Source organism: Nansenia antarctica, assembly GCF_963989245.1.
Source record: "Nansenia antarctica genome assembly, chromosome: 6".
Taxonomy (NCBI): Eukaryota; Metazoa; Chordata; class Actinopteri; order Argentiniformes; family Microstomatidae; genus Nansenia; species Nansenia antarctica.
The window spans coordinates 59,874,241-59,896,552 of record NC_137676.1 but is presented as its reverse complement, the minus strand read 5'-3'; the positions used below and the strand labels follow the sequence as shown (position 1 = coordinate 59,896,552).

Genomic DNA, 22,312 nt, shown 5'->3' with positions numbered 1-22,312 from the left:
GGCTGCAGATCAGTTCTCTGTCATGGGCATTGTGCAAGCCTGCTCTGACTACCTAGAGGCCCAGCTGTGCCCGGAGAACTGCATTGGCATCTGTACGTTTGCAGACTTCTACTCCTGCTATGAGCTGAGGCGCAGGTCCTCTCTCTTCATCCTGCATCACTTTAAGGAGATGGTGCGTAGCTCCAAGGAGTTCCTAGAACTCTCGCTGTGGCAGTTTCGTGACATCATTGAGAAGGACGACCTGAATGTGAAGCAGGAAGATGTAGTGTTTGAGGCCATCCTGTGCTGGATTGGCCATTCTCCTCAAGACCGCAAAGCCCAGATCTCGGTGCTGTTGCCTAAGGTGACTGAGAGTTGGACAACACACGTAACACGTAAATGTTTGATGCATTTCATAAAGGCTGCCGACTGCATTCTGTGTCCATATCTGTCTGTGTCTGTTTGCTTAGGTACGCATGGCCTTGATGACAGCAGACTACTTCATGAACAATGTGAAGAATAATCCACTGGTGAGAGCCAATGATGACTGCAAGCCCATCATCATCAACGCACTGAAGGCCATGTTCAGCTCTGACAGCAGCAACCCTCTGACCCGCCCTCGCCTGCCCTATGCCATCTTACTGGCCATCGGTGGTTGGTGTGGTGGCAGCCCCACCAATGGCATTGAGGCGTATGATGCACGGGCTGACCGATGGGTCAATGTGACTGAGGAGAGCGCACGGGCCTACCACGGTGCTGCCTACCTCAATGGTTTTGTGTACTGCGTGGGAGGCTTTGACGACTTCAGTAGTGTGCGCAAGTTCAACCCAGTCACACACACTTGGCACCAAGTGGCACCCATGCACTCACAGCGCTGCTGGGTCAGTGTGGCTGTGCTGGGTGGCTGCATCTACGCCATGGGCGGCTGTAATGGCTATGTGCGACTCAACACTGCTGAGCGCTATGAGCCTGAGACCGACCAGTGGACACTCATCTCACCCATGCATGAGCAGAGAAGTGATGCCAGTGCCACCACACTTTTTGGAAAGGTAAGTGGAATAGGTAAGACTAACTGTACCTGGAACACAACTTGATAACTATTGTACAATGAATCTATTAAAAAGCCAGGATGGATGAATTTACAAGTTGCCTTAACTCTAGGTATACATATGTGGTGGTATGAATCGGAATGAGTGGCTGTGTACAGCAGAGTGCTTCAACCCTGAGACCAACCAATGGACTCTGATCGCCCCCATGAGAAGACGACGTTGTGGGTTGGGGGTCATCGCCTATGGGGAGCAGGTCTATGCGGTGAGACCTACATAAAAATACACAATAAATCTATGCTCAAGTTCTGATATTCTGTTATTGACCCACATTTCTCCTATCCTCTCTTAGGTGGGCGGCTTTGATGGAGCCAACCATCTGCGACACGCAGAGTGCTACAATCCCCAGACCAACACCTGGCGCGCAGTTCCCACCATGTTGAACCCACGGAGCAAATTTGGCATCGAGGTGGTGGATGATCTTCTGTTTGTGGTGGGCGGCTTCACTGGCACAGATACCTGCAATGTGGAGTGCTACGATGAGAAGACAGATGAGTGGCATGACGCCCATGACATGGGCATCCTCCGCAGTGGCGTTAGCTGCTGTGTGGTGCACGGACTACCCAATGTGCTCGAGTATGCTGCCCCGCGAGATACCCTGCAGAACCCCCGGGAGGAGCTCAAACTGTCCACCTCCAATAGCATCCTTACTGTCTGACACCATATCTACCCCCCATCCCTACATGACCCGGTCCTGCCCACTGCAGTCCATCTGGGCAGAGACAGAAACCATCCAAATAAATCCTTCAAGTGCCCATGGAAATCACATAACATTTCTGTCTTTCTTATTGCTTCTATCAGGCCGGGTGGTACAATAATTTTTCTACAATGAACGTATAAGGGAGGCTTTAATTGAATGCTAGTTTGCAATCATGTCTTAACTTTGCTGGGCAAGCCCATGCCCATTAATGTCCATCAATACGTGTATATCTGACGTCTACATGTAAATACCCTCCAAACAAAAGACGAATGTTATCGTTTGCCTTGAAAGATGCATACACATATTGGGCTACACAACAATCATGTAGATTAGCTATCCATTTCAACCCCACATTCAAGACAGATCAGGCATCAAGGTTATATTTAAAAAGTTACTTTGTTGCCCCCTAGTGGGTATTGAATGCAATATGTCATCTGTACAGTTATGTGCTGCTGAACTATGAGTGCGGATAATGATATTGTCAATGGGACTCCATCTTGGAGGACAGTAACTATCCTGTTTATTTGTTTATATATTGTTAGATGTTGAAATGATTGTCAACCCTGTTGCAGATTACTGGACTGATCTGGCTAATCTGCCAGTGGTCGCTATTGCACCTACATCACAGAATTGACTTGGCATTATTGCTTTATGCCCATAGTACGTCAAATCCAATTTGTATGAAAACAAAACAAGCATCTAAAAAGGTCCAGGGTCAGAGTTTCTGAACTCAAACCAAACCTAACTACCTCATCTGTATAAATTATTGATATGTATTTTGTGTGTTTCATAACAGCTGTGTTACTGTGTGTGTGTGTGCGTGCGTGCGTGTGTGTGTGTGTGTGTGTGTGTGTGTGTGTGTGCGCGCGTATGCATGTGTGTGCGTGTGTGTTTTGTGTGGAAAAGGGACAACATCATTGACAAAGTGATGGAGCGCTATTCTCACAGCAGGAGGAAGCAGGAGGACAATTTCAAAAAGTTCAGGTGAAACATGAAAATAAACACACTCAAAAGCAGACCCTAAATCTAAAATGTCAAATACCACACATGATTAAAGTTCAAGGGGTCATATCCGTTTTACCTCTAAAAGAATGGGAAACAAAACCATGTTGAAGTGGAAGTGTGCTTCAAAGCAAAACTGACAATGGAAACATATTTACTTCTTTATGCTATTAGTGGAAGATGGGTCATGGTCATGTGTGATTACAACACAGTGGGTATTTCTCTCCTCAAGACTCCCTTAGTGTCCTGCCTCTGTCATCACAGTCTTGTTCTCTTTGGACTGCAAGAACTTCAATAAGATAAGTACAGCATCATGGCCCAATGTGACGAACTCTTATGAGCATACACTGCTGCCCTCTGGTGGTCAGAGTGGGATTGATGTAACCAGCAGGGCTCAAACTGGGGATCTCTCCCCTGGATGACCTAAGATTCTACCATTAGGACATCCATTTGGACTGGCAGGGCTACTCATCACGAGAGCTACACTGCCACTACACACTACACCATGCACACTACACACTACACCCTGCACACTGCACACAAGGGAGAGGGGACATCTGTACATCCAACAACTCAGGGAAAACACACCACTGTCCAACTGCATGTGTGTAGGCTTGATCTTAGTGGAACATCAAATCCTTTGAGTTTGAGTGTATGAAGCTTGATCTGTGTAACAATGCATCATGACATGTTGATCTATCATCTTTGAGCCTTTGGTGTTCAGTGTGATCTCCCTGAGACTAGTTTACACAGTAAATACAGTGTGCATTGAACTACAGTACATATACATTCCTATGTCTAACATTAATCTGGTTATGAATGAAGTATCTATAATCATCATCATCAATATCATCATCTTCATGGTAAATGCCCTCCAGAGACTCTTCTCTTACCCCATGGCTTCAACATCCCCAGAGAGACTAATTTTAGAGGCAGTGGTCCCCTCCTCTCTCTCCCCAGAGAGACTCATTTTAGAGCCAGGGGTCTCCTCCACTCTCTCCTCAAAGGACCTCTTGCTGTAAACCTGAACAATGAACACACGCAGCACATTAAAGGAGACCAAAGTTAAAAACTGTGAAGTGAGAAACTACAGCATAGGAAAGGGACATGAAAGTATGCTGATACTGTATATACAGTATCTCTCTCTCCTGAAGCTAACAAGGGATATTTACAATGTCTCTCTATAACCCTAAAAGTTAACTTTGATCACACAAGCCCATTTTTACATAAAAAAGACATACAGTAAACCAACTAATTGACCCTTCATAGAGGAGTGTATTCAACAGTCTTCTGTCAGTCTTATAGCTCTGCTGATTGGTCAATAGTGACCTTTGTAAAGACTGTTGACTAGTCTAGACACAGTCATTATTATCTATTATTATCTAGGGCCTCATGTAGTTGAACCTACTAGATCACAGTCAGCTGGACAAAATCAGGTTGAGGCTTTCTTAACAGGCTGGTCACATACAGTTGGCTACTGTAGTATGTTAGGGCTACATCATTTTGTGAGATGATACAAAGGCATGCAAGTTTATTCAAATCATATTAAACAGTGAAAAACTATGAAAAACACCAACTTACGGTTATGATCTGTCTCCCACATCAGTGCTCAGCTCTCTGTCTTGCTCCTCACTGATACAGCTCTCCCCTGTATGAACTAGTCTGTCCACATTGTATCACCTCATTGTGTCTGTCTGTATGTATGTATGTATGTATGTATGTATGTATGTATGTATGTATGTATGTATGTATGTATGTATGTATGTATGTATGTATGTATGTATGTATGTCTGAGACACATGACAGGCTGACAGCTATCACACTTAATGTGTCACCATGGGAGGGGTGGGGCAAGATATTTCTCATCCAATGAAATGATTGTGTGTGAAAACACAGTTGGTTCAAACACAGATACAACCCCCAAAAATAAATAAACGTTTGCCAGTCATAAATTCTCATTTCAACATTATTCTTTTTAATGACGTTTTTTTCTTCTCCAAGTATTTGGTCATTTAAACATTTAAAAGAATTGAGTATACATGATCGCAACAATAAAGAACTTATAGGGATAGGAGGATGGAACTAGAATACTTTGCACATATCAGAGACCCTCTGGAGCTCTTCCTGGTTCACTGCTTCTCAGGAGGCTGTGTCTCTGGTCGTCGTGGTAACGTTGTGTGTCGTCACAGGGTGACCAGTTCTGGTCGCCGTGGTAACGCTGCGTTGACACCAGAGTCTCCCAGACGGGGGGGGGGGGGGGGCGAGGTGTCTAAGGTCATGACACCTCGGAGACTTGGAACCTCAGAGTGAAAGGTAACCGAGGCTTCCCATTGGTGGATTCTGACACCCTCTGAGTCAGAAACTCGGGTATCATCTTTGTACAACGAGTTTCCAAATGAGACATTTCAAAGTGGTAATTCAGACACATGTCGTGAACGCACCACGAGTGTTCCTCCAACAGTCTGTGTCTCCTGGCAATAACTCTCTCCATTTACAACATCCAGGAATTCTGGAAAAGGCAAAAAATAACAATCATTTCAGTCCCAAGCCAGGTACATCCTGGAGGGGGCAGGGTAGAGAGGATATTTTAGTTTTCTTGTTGTTGTTGTTGTTTTTGCAGTAGAGTGTTCTAGAAGCAGTAAGAACAGTAAGTGGAAGTCATGCCAGTGTCACGAACAGTCCCATCATCCCTAGGGAGGGAAAGGGGGGGCTTCAGGGTTGCTCCCATCTCCTCCACCTCGATCAGTCCCTCCGTACATCCATCAGACGCCTGCGATGGAGGTCAGTTTGTCTGTCTGTGCGTCTGTGTGTCTGTCTGTCTCTCTAGGTCTGTCTGTCTGTCTGTCAGTCTGCCTGTTTGTCTGTCTGTCTCTCTGTGTGTGTGTGTGTGTGTGTGTGTCTGTCTGTGTGTCTGTCTGCCTGTGTGTCTGTCTCGCTACCTATCTGTCTGCCTGTCAGTCTGTCTGTCTGTCTGTCTGCCTGACTCTGTCTGTCAGTCTGTCTGTCTGTCTCTGTCTGTCTGTATGCGTGTCTCTCTGTCAGTCTGTCTGTCTGTCTGTCTCTCTCTGTCCATCTGTTTGTCTCTCTGCCTGTGTCTGCCTATCTGTCTGTCTGTCTGTCTGTCTGTCTGTCAGACGCTAGTGATGGAGGCCAGGGTCGGGGGCTTGGTCAGCTTGTCCTTCTGCGCGGAAGCAGGGGGTTGTGGGTTAGCGCGGAAGTTGAAGGGCGGGCCGACGCTGGTCAGGTGACCGGGGATCATGTGACGGGGGCTCAGGATTGCAGAGTTCTGACGTCTGTTATTCTCCGTCATGATGCTGGAGGTGTTGGAGGCAAGGCTCTCACGAGTCCTGGAGGAGGGGGAGGGGTTGGAGGGAGGAGGGTGAGAGGAGGGGAGGGAGGAGGGGAGGGAGGAGGGTGAGAGGAGGGGAGGGAGGAGGGGAGGGGTGGGAGAAGGGGAGGGTGGGAGGAGAGGGTGGAGGAGAGGGGTGGGTGGAGGAGAGGGGTTGGTGGGAGAGGTAGGAGGGGAGGAGAGGGTTCAAACTGTTAACTTTTAAAAAGCAGTTAGTCTGCCTTTAAGAACAGTTTTTTTTGTAAATAACAATACGTGTACAATACACAATGTCAACTTATCTTCTCTTACCTAATGCAGACATTTTAATTTTTTCAGTAATGGTTAAGCACATCCATATCGGATGATGACATAATGGTTACCCTATTTTCAGGGCTGACAGAAAGGGTAGAGGGGGGCAGGGGGGTAATATCAACACAGCTAATATCAAAAAAGAGACGACCATTTTTGACAAATGTAAATGTACTCTGTGGGACTGTAAATGTAAATGTACTCTGACATTATACTAACAGACACCATCAGTACACAGCCAGTGGAGGTTTTGCACAGGGTGTTAGTGATCCCTGTACTAATAAAGGCATTAGACATGTAGGAATACAACAAACAAGGTCACGCTCATCAACAAAAGGAATTTTCAGAAAAGTTAATGAACATGATTTATATCTAAGTGACCCAGAAAGAGTATCCTCCATTTCTGAGCCTGACTTGGCTCTTGGTGACTCCTCAAATGTTTCTAACTCTGTCACAGATGAACATGCTCCATATAGGCTTCCGGTTGAGACACGGACAAGATGGCAGCATAAAGAAGGCTCTCCCGTTCAATTACGTTCTTAAAGTCCCTCAAAACGCCCTAGCGCCCTCTATTGGCCAGCCGATATCTATCAATATCTACCGCCACTGGAAGCAGGTTGAGGCAGAGAACGGAGTAACACGTGTAAGTAAAATATATGTGTGTGGTTACTATCGGTAAATCTATTATAGCTTTCTAAAATATTCAGTAAAGGAAATATCTTCCCCAACCAGATCCACCGAACCTTGAAAGACCTGTAGCCCCTGAAGTTACACGTCTGCTGCTATTTGCCGAAGGCAACGTCTCGGTGAGTTCTACTGAGATGCTACGGTGTTATTGAAACGTGTATGAAACGTGCTGTGCTGATAAAAAGAGACTATCAACTTAGTTATCAAGTTAGACTGACTGAAATGATGTGATAACGTCCTAAACGTTAGCATTATCAACCGTTAGCTTGTTAACATTAGCCACGCTATTACCCTCTATTACCCTCTACCCTTAGTAATTGCAGGGTGATGACTGCCTTGTTATGATGATACCCACTGACAGATGGCAACACGACATATTTACAAACACGAAACTGATTAGCTACCGTATCTGACAAGACTGTCCTGTAGTTGTTCATGTGACTGTTGTTCTAGTGTTTTAGTTTGTCTTTCTATGTGTCTAAATAATGTGTCTAGCTAGAATCTGGCTAGCTAACATTAGTGTAAGACAGTCAAGGCTCAGAACATTTTGATCTTTGTGGTTTCTGGTCGGCCACTCCATTTAACGTATTGTAGTCCTTCATTGAAAAACAAGGACACTACACTTACCATAATTTGATAGAGGATGGAAGGAAAATTCTGTGACGTGGTGATTAAAGTCAATGGCATCGACTTCAACGCACACAAGAATATCCTTTGCGGCTGCAGTCCATATTTCCGGTGAGTGTCTTAACTTTGTGGGGATGTGGCCATGATGGATGGCAGGGATTCACTTGGCATGGATCCACAGGATAATCAGAAGAAAATAGCCAGATCCTACAAGAGCTTACACATTGTTCTTTGTGGCAGCAAATGATACATTCTATAAAAGATAGCATGCAACTATTGATTCATAATATTTGTGTACCCCTCTTTATATTGTCATATACTTGCAGAGGGTGTTTATTATATAGCTGTGCTGTATTGAAAAGAGTATTGAGAAAATCTGGTACAGTATATGGATGATTCCTGACCATCATATCCCTCCTCTCTAAACCCTGACCCACAGAGCTCTCTTCACAATTGTCTGGAACAACATAGAAAAGCGGGTGTACAATATTCCTGGTGTGTCACCGGACATGATGCGTCTCATTATTGAGTATGCCTACACACGCTCTGTGCCTGTCACTGACGAGAATGTGGAGCAGCTTCTGGTGGCTGCAGATCAGTTCTCTGTCATGGGCATTGTGCAAGCCTGCTCTGACTACCTAGAGGCCCAGCTGTGCCCGGAGAACTGCATTGGCATCTGTACGTTTGCAGACTTCTACTCCTGCTATGAGCTGAGGCGCAGGTCCTCTCTCTTCATCCTGCATCACTTTAAGGAGATGGTGCGTAGCTCCGAGGAGTTCCTAGAACTCTCGCTGTGGCAGTTTCGTGACATCATTGAGAAGGACGACCTGAATGTGAAGCAGGAAGATGTAGTGTTTGAGGCCATCCTGTGCTGGATTGGCCATTCTCCTCAAGACCGCAAAGCCCAGATCTCGGTGCTGTTGCCTAAGGTGACTGAGAGTTGGACAACACACGTAACACGTAAATGTTTGATGCATTTCATAAAGGCTGCCGACTGCATTCTGTGTCCATATCTGTCTGTGTCTGTTTGCTTAGGTACGCATGGCCTTGATGACAGCAGACTACTTCATGAACAATGTGAAGAATAATCCACTGGTGAGAGCCAATGATGACTGCAAGCCCATCATCATCAACGCACTGAAGGCCATGTTCAGCTCTGACAGCAGCAACCCTCTGACCCGCCCTCGCCTGCCCTATGCCATCTTACTGGCCATCGGTGGTTGGAGTTGGGACAGCCCCACCAATGGCATTAAGGCGTATGATGCACGGGCTGACCGATGGGTCAATGTGACTCGAGAGGAGGAGAGCGCACAGGCCTACCACGGTGCTGCCTACCTCAATGGTTTTGTGTACTGTTTTGTTGACTACTTCAATAGTGTGCGCAAGTTCAACCCAGTCACACACACTTGGCACCAAGTGGCACCCATGCACTCACGGCGCTGCTTAGTCAGTGTGGCTGTGCTGGGTGGCTGCATCTACGCCATGGGCGGCTTTGATGGCTATGTGCGACTCAACACTGCTGAGCGCTATGAGCCTGAGACCAACCAGTGGACACTCATCTCACCCATGCATGGGCAGAGAAGTGATGCCAGTGCCACCACACTTTTTGGAAAGGTAAGTGGAATAGGTAAGACTAACTGTACCTGGAACACAACTTGATAACTATTGTACAATGAATCTATTAAAAAGCCAGGATGGATGAATTTACAAGTTGCCTTAACTCTAGGTATACATATGTGGTGGTATGAATCGGAATGAGTGGCTGTGTACAGCAGAGTGCTTCAACCCTGAGACCAACCAATGGACTCTGATCGCCCCCATGAGAAGACGACGTTGTGGGTTGGGGGTCATCGCCTATGGGGAGCAGGTCTATGCGGTGAGACCTACATAAAAATACACAATAAATCTATGCTCAAGTTCTGATATTCTGTTATTGACCCACATTTCTCCTATCCTCTCTTAGGTGGGCGGCTTTGATGGAGCCAACTGTCTGCGACACGCAGAGTGCTACAATCCCCAGACCAACACCTGGCGCGCAGTTCCCACCATGTTGAACCCACGGAGCAACTTTGGCATCGAGGTGGTGGATGATCTTCTGTTTGTGGTGGGCAGCTTCACTGGCTTCACCACCACCTCCAATGTGGAGTACTACGATGAGAAGACAGATGAGTGGCATGACGCCCATGACATGGGCATCTCCCAGGGTGTCGTTAGCTGCTGTGTGGTGCACGGACTACCCAATGTGCTCGAGTATGCTGAGCGAGATACCCTGCAGAACCCCCGGGAGGAGCTCAAACTGTCCACCTCCAATAGCATCCTTACTGTCTGACACCATATCTACCCACCATTACCCCCCATCCCTACATGTTGTTTGTTTGTGACATTTTCTGTTGACAGGATACAGGTTTCATGTCTGAAAGGATTACAAAATAATTCCATATCCTTCCATTAAAAAAAATACAGTTTATTTGTCAGCTCAGTATTGACATTTTCTCATCACCAAATGCAGAAATGTTATCATATAATGATTAATCTGCATTGTTTTATTACATTTCCATAAAAAAAAACAAAAAAAAAAACATATAACCTTGCACAGAAACTTCCAAGCTTCTGTTTTGTCACTGTATTGCAGTCTATTTCACTATCAGTTGCATTCTTATAATAATAATAATAATAAAGAAACAATAATAAGAAAAAAGAAAGAAATATATCAAATATACACAGTAATAATAATATAACCTTGTACAGAAAATTCCAAGCTTCTACTTTGTCAGTCTATGTCATTTTTTTTTTTTTTTTTTTTAAATATTTATTTTTACATATTTCACAATGAGCAAATAACCAACTGGTTCTCATCAACTGCTGTAGTTAGGATGTGAGGCAGGAGAATAAACCGACACTGACACAGTCCTGACTCCATCTCACAGGACCTGTGCTTCTGCCCTCTAGTGGTCAGAGTGGGACATAACCAGCAGGGTTACTGACATAACCAGTAGTGTTCAAACTGGATACCTCTCCCCTGGATGACCCTAGATTCTACTATTAAACCAAGAGGACATCCTTGTGGTCCGAGGACGATATTTGGTCGGACAGGTCTCAGACAGGGCTACTCATCATGAGAACTACACAGACGATACACACTACAAACACTACACAATGCAAACTACACTCTACACACTGCACACTACACACAGGGTAGAAGGAACATCTGTACATCCAACATCTCAGGGAAAATACACTACTATCCAACTGCATGTGTGTAGGCTTGATCTTAGTGAAAAATCACAACCTTTGAATTTGAGTGTATGAAGCTTAATGTGAATGTAAAACTACGTCATGACCTCATGTTATTATGACCCATCATCTTTGTGCCTTTGGTGTTCAATGTGATCTCTCTACTTGTTTACACAGAGTTGTAGACTGATTTTTGTGGCACCAGCCTTGATTTCAATGTGCATGATTTGCAGTTGACCCTGGCGGACATCCTGAAGAAGTCGCACCCTCACCATTTGTCAATTCCTTTACAATTGTAATGTGTCTGATGAAATCACACCCTCGCCATTCCTTTGCGATTGTAATGGTCCCACACCTTGTCCTTTGTTGTTAATGATATTTAAGGCAAGGGACAGCAAGATATTCTTTGAGTTTTGGGTCAGGCCCGGCACGGGCACCATTCTCCCATGTTGTCCTTGACGTATGTTAACAGTTAAAACTTAGTCATATGTTGCTTTGAAACTGTTAAATTGGTTATTTTGTTGATACTCTATTATCATTCTTCTTATGTGCATTAATGTGATGTTGTGCACTAGATAAAGGTTATGTTTAAACAGCATGACATAATTGTCATTGTCAAGGTTCCCTCATTTAATATCTAATGTCATCAGCTTCAGCTATTGGCCTGAACTCTTCACAGGTCGATTTATCTTAACTTGAGCGCATGGTGAAATTGCATTTTGGGTATTCTTAATGAATATAGGATTCAATATGATCGGTTGTCTGTCACACAGGGATGAGCAAAGCATCATCAATCATTATTAACCATGAGATGTCTTTTGGAGTCAGATATAACTTAATGTTAACTTGTGTTAGTTGGTCATGTGACCAGCTGTGTTGAGTTTGTTTGATGTTTGATATGTCCATAACTGTTAGACCGTAATCATTGGGAATAAATGTATGTCTTATGTATGACCCATCATCTATTCTTTAGTGTTTTATTTTCATATTTTAGAGTCACTGAGCCATAGTCCCAAAGCCAAAACCCTGGGTAGAGTGGCTCAATGAATGTAGAGTGGAATGTGTGAAGGAGGGTCAGTGTGTCAGAGGAGACACTGTAGAAGGACAGAGTGCCGGCCGGCCAGTCCAGATACACTCCTACTCTATGGGAGCCAGAGGAGGGGACATCTATGTCAGTTCTCTTACTATTGTGCCTGACGGAGTAACTGTCAACAGAGCACCTCAGGCTCCAGGACTTGTCATTGTCTCCCAACCTACAGTCATTACCTTTAGATGTCACACCTATAGAAGCCACTGTCCCAGTCCACTCTACCTCCCAGTAACAGCGCCCAGTCAGACCCTCTGTACAGAGCACCGGTTGACAGCGGTCATATCTCTCTGGGTGATCAGGATACGGCTGCTCCTCTCTCCCCTGTGTCACCTTTCTGTTCTCCTCAGATAGAGAGAGGTTGCTGTGTGCTGTGTTTGGGTCCAAAGTGAGTTTACATGTATCTGATTGAGAGGGCAAAAATAATCATCAAATCAATACAATTGAATAAATTACAATATTCAATTACACTTGTGTATACAATGTGATATTACAAAATGTTTTACATTTACTAATATTTTTGATTTACATATGAATACAATACTGGTGCTGTTCAAACTCTGCTGTACCCTGATTCTTGAGTAATATCACATTCCTATTCTCTACAGCGATGAATCAATTTACTATAGACTAGAGGGTCAATAAAGTCTGTCAAATGTAGAACATTATAGAGTGCCAATTCACCAAAAATGTATAAGTTATGATGCTTGATTTTGTAGCCAATCAGGTAAATACGACATAAAACACTTGGCAGTCTAGGTGGTGAGTGTTACGGAATTCTTTGGCAGTTTGTGAGTTAAATACACACCTTTGGGACCCATAGGAGTGTTGTTTTACAAAGAAAAACCCATCCATGTCATTTTAAAGACAACATCATATGAATCAATTTAGTGCCGAGGGTGAATACGGTCGGTGAAATGTTCAACATTATAGCAGTGCCACCGGTGTCTTAAATCACCAAAAATGCATAAATTATAATGCTTCATTTTGTAACAAATCAAAGTTAGGTAAATATGGTGACTTACATTTGATCAGCCCAGGTTTGAGCCTGCACTCTCCACCATGGTCCACACTATATCAATCACAGAAGAACCCACAGTGGTTGGATGACACATTCACAATCATGTGGAAAATAGATACTGTGCATTAATCTCATTGATACGTCCAGCCACTTATTAAGCCTGTACCTGAGTGTCTGTAGTTTACAGAGTGGATCTTTCTGTACAGTAGAGAGCAGCACCAGTCCTGAGTCTCCTGGGTGATTGTAGCTGAGATCCAGCTCTCTCAGGTGGGAGGGGTTAGACCTCAGAGCTGAAGCCAGAGAAGCACAGCCTTCCTCTGAGATTCCACAGAATGACAACCTGGGGAAATAGTTTCACTCATTATCCTCATAATTTAGCACTTGAAAGGCTAGACACATTGTATTTAAATAAAGAACATTCAAACTAGTGCATTATAATGGTCCTAGATACTCATGCTTACACACCCAAAAATACCTCACCTCACCTCATTGCTCCCTCCTTGATAGTGTGACAGAATTCTCATCTGTCATTTATGATATTCTTATTATCAATATAGCCAAACAACAATCTATGTCAACCAATATGACCATGTCATGATGGTTATATTTTGTTCAGTCATACACTGTTCACTGATTCCTTTATGATCAGTATTATACTTGTTTATGATTTTATTTAGTAACGGTACAATTCAAGACAGTCAGTCAGTTTGGCACCGGTTAAATCTGTCCCCTGGGTTGGTCCCCTGTTGGTGGGGATGTGCTGAGTTACTGTGCATGTGTCCTATTAAATGGTTTCTCTAATACACTATCTGAGATAGGTAAGACAGTATCCTACAAAGATTTTTATTATAAAGACCGCTCATATTATGGACCTTTTATTTATTTATCTTTTTGGAGGGGGAAGTAGTCCTACGTTAAGGGTGCATGCATGGGATGCCGTTCCAAGGTAAAATAAATAAAGGCTTCCTAAAGTGTGTGCATGCACTAGGGTAGGCAGCGAAATGTAGAGGAAATTATTGGAAGATCATGTACTGACTATTACTATTTGTATTATCATTTTTCTTTTCCTTCATTGGTTTCTAATTTGAATAAGAATACAAAATAAAGTAAATGTAGTCATCCGAAAAAGGTGGGGTGGTGGCGGGCCCCCCCCCCCCAAAAAGAAGGAAGATCATGTACATTTTCTGTCTCCGTCATTGAGCTTTGCAGTGTATTATTGATAGTGTAACAGATACTTGTATTGTATGGAATGATGTGTCTGGCAACAACAATAGTCTAAGACCTCACCTCAGAGTCTGTAGTTTACAGTGTGGACTCCCCAGTCCAACAGAGAGCAGCTTCATCCCCGCGTCACGTAGATCATTATGACTGAGGTCCAGCTCTCTCAGGTGGGAGGACTGTGAGCTGAGAACTGAGGCCAATGCTTTACAGCATCTCTCTGTGAGGTCACATCCATTCAGCCTGAATGAGGAACACAAATAAATACAGGTAGCCAAACTATATCACTATATTGGAATTCATTGGAAGATCATGTACATTTTCTGTCGCTGTCATTGTGCTTTGCAGTGCAAGTATCCTTGATTCTATAGAATGATAATGTAACAGACACTTAGGAATGATGTGTCTGAAAAGAATAGTTTAAGACCTCACCTCAGTTTCTCAAGTTTGCAGTGTGGACTCCCCAGTCCAGCAGAGAGCAGTATCACCCCCCTGTCACGTAGATCGAGGTCCAGCTCTCTCAGTTGGCAGGAGTCTGAGCTGAGAGCTGAGGCCAACGCTTCACAGCATCTTTCTGTAAGGTCACATCCATTCAGCCTGAATGAGGAATACAAATACAAATACAAATAAATACATGTAGCCAAAAGATCACTGTGGTCTTAAGTCTGAAATATTTCCCAGTTATTGGGTTAGTGCAGTATTGTGTCGCCCCATGAGCTGATCTGTGGTCAGATTGTCCAGGATGGAGGAGGAAAGCACATTAAAACAAACAGCATAAAGTCACTTTGCCTCTCACACCAATTATGTACTGTTTGTTTTGTGAATTATCATATAAATGATGCATTTTTGTGTGTCAAGTATGAGTGAGAAGCAGGGAATCAAGGAAAGTGTTATTACTTTTGACCAAGTGCTCAATATTAATATGTTTTAGATAAATCATTAAATTATATTAGGTGATCAATATCTCCAAAAGGTAATTTTGTCTTTCACACCAAGTACTGGTTGTTAGGGTTTGTGATGAAGAGGAATTTTGTGTTGTATTTTTCATTAAGTACTTACTAATTACTATTCTAGAATACATTTTCATAAACCTGAAATCGTCCTAATTCATGTTTAATTCTAGTAATTTTGTCAATTTACTTACAGTGCCGTCTTAGAGGCTGTGACCACTGGCAGCAGCCTCAGAAGACCCTCCTCTGATCTGGAGTATTTCTTCAGGTCAAACACATCCAGCTCTTCTTCTGAAGTCAGCAACACAAAAACCAGAGCTGACCACTGTGCAGGTGAGAGTTGGGCTTTTGAGAGACTTCCTGAGCTCAGGTAGCTTTGGATCTCCTCCACTAGAGAATGGTCATTCAGCTCATTCAGACAGTGGAACAGATTGATGCACCTCTCTGGAGAGGGATTCTCCCTGATCTTCTCCTTAATATACTTGACTGTTTCCTCATTGGTTTGTGAGCTGCTTCTTGTCGGTGTCAGAAGGCCTCGTAGGAGATTCTGATTGGACTCCAGTGAGAGGCCCAGGAGGAAGCGGAGGAACAGGTCCAGGTGACCATTCTGACTCTGTAAGGCCTTGTCCACTGCACTCTTGTGTAAGTCGACCAGAGGTTTGCGTCTGGTGAGTGATGAGCATAGCAGCCTGCATGAGGATTTCTGTTTGACCAGTAGAATCTCATTAGTGTCGTTGAATGTGAGGAACACATATAAAGCAGCTAGAAACTCCTGGATGCTCAGATGCACAAAGCTGAACATGTTGTGCGGCCCACACTCCGCTCTGAAGATCTGAGTGCACACTCCTGAGTACACTGAGGCTTCTGTGACATCAATGCCACACTCTCTCAGGTCTTCCTCATAGAAGATCATGTTGCCCTTTTCCAGCTGTTTGAAGGCCAGTTTTCCCAGTGACAGAATTAGCTCTTTATCCCAGTGTGGATCTCTGTCATGGTTTCCAAGGTACTTCACATTCCTCTGTTTGGTCTGAAATACTAGGAAGTGTGTGTACATCTGTGTCAGAGTATTGGGCATCTCTCCTCTCTCTGCTTCACCCAACAGTCTCTCGAGAACATCGGCTGAGAGCCAACAAAACACTGGTATGTGGCACATGATGTGGAGGCTCCTTGATGACTTCATGTGTGTGTTGATTCTGCTGGCCAGGTTCTCATCACTGATCCTCTTCCTGAAGTACTCCTCCTTCTGTGGGTTGTTGAACCCTCGTACCTCTGTCACTTGGTCAATACACTCAGGAGGGATCTGATTGGCTGCTGCAGGACGGGAGGTTATCCAGATGAGAGCAGAGGGAAGCAGATTCCCCTTGATGAGGTTTGTCAGCAGCACGTCAACGGAGGTTGACTCTGTGACATCACAACATGTCTCGTTGTTCTCGAAGTCTAGAGGAAGACGACACTCATCCAGACCATCAAAGATGAACAGAACGTTATACTTGTCAAAGTTGGTGATTCCTGATTCTTTTATTTCAGTGAAGACATGTTCAAGAAGTTCTATCAAACTGCGCTTCTTCTCTTTCATTAAATTCAGCTCCCGGAAAGGGAGTGGAAATATGAACTGGAGATCCTGATTGGCTTTTCCTTCAGCCCATTCCGTAATGAACTTCTGAGTAGAGACTGTTTTTCCAATGCCAGAGACTCCCTTTGTCAGCACATTTCTGATTGGTTTGTCTTGTCCAGGTAAAGGCTTGAAGATGTCGGTGCATTTGATTGGTGTCTCCTGTGTTGCTGGTCTTCTGGATGCTGTCTCAATCTGTCTGACCTCATGTTCATTATTGACCTCTCCACTTCCACCCTCTGTGATGTAGACCTCTGTGTAGACCTTATCAAGACGTATTGGCTTGCCTTGCTCAGCTATTCCCTCAAACACACACTGAAACTTCTTCTTCAGGGTGGACTTGAGTTCATGTTGGCAAACCACAGCAAGTTCATCTGAATGACAAAACAATACGTTTATCCAATACATGCAGTAACTGTAATTAAATGTTGTATTAATTAACAAATTGTTATATAGTAAATAATTACATGTACTGTAGCTGAATGATACATTACTACACAAGTAGATAATGACAGTCCTTAGTCCATCTGTGTTATAGGAACTGTCTAACCCTGTTACTATGCAATGGAGAGTTCTTGACCATTGACCATGGGTCATGGCCAAGTCAAAGCCCAGATCGTAATCCTACTGATATGGTGGGTGATTTGAAACGGGCTGTGCACGCAAGACACCCCTCAAACATCACACAGCTGAAAGAATTCTGCAGGGAGGAGCGGGAAAAACTTTCTCCTGGTCGATGTCAGAGACTGGTAGACAGTTATAGGAAACATCTAATTGAGGTTATTTCAGCCAAAGGGGGCAATAGGGGGGCAATACCATTAGGTCATAGGGTGTCCTAACTTATTCCTCAGTAGGAATTGCCATCTTTGTTCATTTTTTGTTAAATAAATGATAACAAAGTGTTTTTGGTTCAATTACATCACATTTATCTACAGATATTGTTTGAAAGAAGAACAAATACTGTATATGTCCATATTTCTTAAACAACTATTGAATACTTCATGGGGTGTCCTAATTTTTTCACATAACTGTATGACGTCTCTTACGGTTCTCCAGTGTGTCAGCGAGCTCCTTCTGGTTCATGTTCCTCAGGACGTGCAGTGTGATCTTCAGAGCCCCCTCTCTGGCACTGCTCTCCTGCTTCTCTTCTTCTTCATCATCCACCACTTCCTCTTCCTCCCCCTGACTCTCAATGCACTCTGGGTAGTCTTGAGAAATAAGCCTCTTGAACCTCTTCAGCTGATTTCTCACTAAAGTGATGACATTGTCTTCAAGCAACTGAAACATTTGGAAAAATAAAGAGGAGTGAGACAGACATTACTGGGTAAACCTGTATACACAGTACAGATACTAAATACAAAAAACACATCATTTGACTTTGGCATGCAATTGAAACAAGAAAAAAATGACTTCTGCCATTTTCCATGTCATACTTTCTATTTAGCTCACCCTGAATATGGGGGCCAGTTCACTTTGACTCTGGACAGACTGATCACTGGGAATCTCTGACTCTGGTCTCTTCACCTGGTCACTGGGGATTTTGGGTAAAAACAAGAAATAAGCAGATGTATTTATCCAGATGAGTGTGAATAAGGCCCAGTTTCCCAAATAGAATAACTTAAGTGTATACCGTTACTGAATGTTATTAGCAGCCTCATAGACCACTACGAGGATTAAACCTCAAACTAACCTTTGATCAGAATGAGTCAAAATAAACATGAAGTGTTTGAATAAAAGAAAATAGGCTTGCTACTGAGATGCCAGATGCTACTGAGAGGGAGGGGGTAGAGAGGTAGGTGCTGATTTAATAGGTTTAAGCAGACAAGAGATTATGATGATGTTAAATTAACAGTAATAGCCATTAAATGAACTTCTCAATCAGATCAAAAAGAACACAATTGAATCAGAGAGATTAAATGTTGCTAATGAAAATTTAAACCTGAGGGCAAACAACTTTTCACATTATATAAGGGGATTCTCTGAGGTAACTTAGGATTCTCTTTGTTGAGGTTTTAGAAATGTGCATTCACTACTCTAAGTAATCCTGACCAAAGTATGATGTTTAGGCAATTGTCACAACAATTAATGGACAGTTTATAATTTGTGCCTCGTTGACAATGATAATGATGCTTACTTGGTCGCTCTATTGGTAGAGGGCTGCAAGGGAATTTTTCCTGGCTACATAGTATACAGGTTTTTTACTTTTGCCTGCTCGCGGCTCTGTCAGTATTGATTGATTGATTGACTGATTGACTGAACATTTTCATTGTGTGAAGCGCATTGAGTTGCATCTTGTAAGAAATGCGCTATACAAATAAAATTTGATTTGATTTGATTTGGTCTACAGCACACCTTCAGAGAATTGACCTGCAGCCTGGTCTTGTTCAACAAAGTAAACATATTCAGAGAAATTTAAGTGAGCATTAGTCACCAACTCCAATGTGTAGAATTACAGGAATGCCATGTTTTTGACAGTCCCATGCCACATGCCATGTTTTTGTTTCCCAAGCGAGCAACACGTCTGTTACTGAGGGTAACATTTTAATTTGTGTAATATAACATTTAAACTCAGATTCCTTTGTTCCCTTCAACTCCTATAATAGGATATTTAATACTAAATATACAAAATAGTACTATTAAATAGTAACTATTGTCACTTTACTTATCTTTGCCTTATTTGCCATATTTGTTTATTTTGCATAACTACGCCACTTTATTTCTCTAGTCGCTGCAATGTTGAGGAACTGAAGCCTAAGCATGTTACTCTCTTATACTTGTATAGTGGGATGTAATAAGAAACTTGAAACTTGAATTGTGTGTGACACCAGATAGTATATATATTTTTGGATGATTGGCCTTTAATCCCCAGGTATCACCACCACACTCACACTGTTGTACCCCAGCCACCACAGTTACAGAGGGATGACATCCGACCAAATGCCCTGATCTGACTGCTAGGTCAGATGAGCAAATGCAGCTTTTTGTTAAAGATCTGAAGTCAAAACCTCAAACTAACCTTTGACCAGAATGAGGTGGTCTTTCTCTGAAGTATATTGGTGGTCTCATAGACCCGTCACTCTTCATGGACACACAGCTGGGTACAGGTGAGGCTGGTCTCTCCTGCTGGACCCTGTCAAACACAAAGACACCAACATTCTCACATGTTTAACAGAAGATAATGGATGTCATGTGTTCTTATCCGTGTCTGTCTGTGTGTCGTCAGGATATTGACTACGAGGATTAAACCTCAAACTAACCGTTGGCCAGAATGAGGTGGTCTTTCTCGGAAGTATATTGGAGGTCTCATAGACCCGTCACTCTTCATGGACACACAGCTGGGTACAGGTGAGGCTGGTCTCTCCTGCTGGACCCTGGATTACAAGGTGGAGTTGTGTTTTTAAACGTGCCATATGAGCTGAGCACCTAGAGCCAGTTACACAGGAGTGTGGCATTGTGAAGGACAGAGTGTTAATGAATCCCCATTACCATGGAGGGTCGGGGGGCACTGGGAGGAGGAGAGTGGAGACGGTGTGGCCAGGCCTGATATGACAGCTAAGTTAGATGAGCAAATGCAACTTTTGGTAAAGATCTGAAGTCAAAACCTCAAACTAAACCTTGACCAGAATGAGCTGGTCTTTCTCTGAAGTATATTGGATGTCTAGACCAGATTCAGATTACTGTATACGGACTGAGGTATGATTGAAAACCCATTGTTGTTTTAGGCCATTGTAACTAAGTTATTAAAGTTAAACATAGTTCCTGGGTCAGATGAACATTACAAAATACTAACAGTCCAAATTATTGTATTTGTAAGTAGCTTAGACCTCGTGAAACAAACAAGTGGCGTAGTCTTGTAGTTAGTGGCTCACATCCCCCATGTTACACCTACCCTTGTTTAGTAGTGACGTTTCCTTGTCTGAAGTTTATTGGAGGTCCCATAGACCCGTCACTCTTCATGGACACACAGCTGGGTACAGGTGAGGCTGGTCTCTCCTGCTGGACCCTGTCAAACACAAAGACACCAACATTCTCACATGTTTAACAGAACATAATGGATGTCATGTGTTCATATGAGTGTGTGTCATCACTATCATCATCTTCATGGTAAATGCCCTCCAGAGACTCTTCTCTTACCCCATGGCTTCAACCTCCCCAGAGAGACTCATTTTAGAGGCAGTGGTCCCCTCCTCTCTCTCCCCAGAGAGACTCATTTTAGAGGCAGTGGTCCCCTCCTCTCTCTCCATAGAGACTCATTTTAGAGGCAGGGGTCCCCTCCACTCTCTCCTCAAAGGACCTCTTGCTATAAACCTGAACGATAGTAGTTAAAAAAAACAATGAAGTTAGAAACTACAGTATGGGGCTAAACAGAGGGAGGAAAGGCACATGAAAGCCTGCTGATACTGTATAGTATATCTCTCTTCTGAAGCTAACAAGGGATACTTACAATATCTGTCTGAAGCTTAAGAGGAATACTTACAATGTCTCTGTCTGTCTGTATGTCTATCTGACTTCTTCTTCCTTGTATGAACCGGTTTGTCTACTGATCCTACTTCTGTCAGTTTATGTTCAGTTCATATGTCACTCTCTTTCCTGATGAACCAGTGTGTTCAGGAACAACCACTCACCCTGACACCCTTGTGTAGATCGGAGAACATTGGATAGGTGTGGCTCTGTTTTCCTGCATATACAGGAAATAGCTCTCTCTCTCAAAATAGAAATTCTATTCTTTTCCCTGTGGTTATGCACACAACACGAGCGTGCAATTGGCAGGAATGTCCACCAGAGCTGTTGCCTGTGAATTTAATGTTCATTTCTCTACCATAAGTCGTCTCCAAAGGTGTTTCCGAGAATTGGAATTGGAATTGGAAATGACTTTAGAGTAGGCTTATGGTAGAGAAATAAACATTACATTCACCTGCAACAGCTCTGGTGGACATTCCTGTGAGAAATTCCAATTGCATGCTCCCGCAAAACTTGCGACATCTGTGGCATTGTGCTGTGTGATAAAACTGCACATTTGAGACGGCATTTTATTGTGACCAGCCTAAGAAACATGTGTGCAATAATCATGCTGTCTAATCTGCATCTGGATATGCCACACCTGTCAGGTGGATGGATTATCTCAGCAAAGGAGAAGTGCTCACTAACACAGATTTAAACAAAATTGAGAACACAATTTGAGAGTGTACAATTTGTGTACATAGAGCTTAGGTCTTTGATTTCAACTCGTGAAAAATTGGAGCAAAAACAAAAGTGTTGCGTTTATATTTTTGTTAAATGTATGTAGGACCTCATGTAGTTGATCCCTCCATCTCTCTCTCAGTCAGATCACAGTCAGCAGGACAAAACCAGGTTGAGGCTTTATAAACTGGCTGTTCACATATTGTTGGCTAGCGTAGTATGTTATGACTACATCATTCTGTGAGTTGACACAAAAACATGGAAAAAA

General features: G+C 43.3%; 2 protein-coding genes across 2 annotated transcripts in view; one reads left to right on the top strand and one right to left on the bottom strand.

Moving 5' to 3' along the window:
• Positions 1–1,743, top strand: part of LOC308160752 (kelch-like protein 10) — a gene marked incomplete at both ends in the record, with an annotated part of 125,048 nt that extends 123,305 nt beyond the window's left edge. The window contains one exon of the mRNA XM_080534694.1: positions 1,378–1,743. Coding sequence (XP_080390820.1) covers positions 1,378–1,743 — 366 coding nt within the window. The remainder of the gene's footprint in view (positions 1–1,377) is intronic.
• A 10,190-nt stretch (positions 1,744–11,933) lies between these two features.
• LOC308160751 (NACHT, LRR and PYD domains-containing protein 3-like) lies at positions 11,934–21,002 on the bottom strand (the record flags this gene model as incomplete). Its single annotated transcript, XM_080534693.1, has 11 exons — positions 11,934–12,466; positions 13,088–13,134; positions 13,250–13,423; positions 14,371–14,544; positions 14,734–14,898; positions 15,446–17,237; positions 17,910–18,141; positions 18,313–18,394; positions 19,880–19,993; positions 20,753–20,866; positions 20,998–21,002. The coding sequence occupies 11 exons, from the start codon at positions 21,000–21,002 to the stop codon at positions 11,934–11,936; spliced, it is 3,432 nt and encodes a 1,143-aa protein (XP_080390819.1).
• Positions 21,003–22,312: the final 1,310 nt, after the last annotated feature.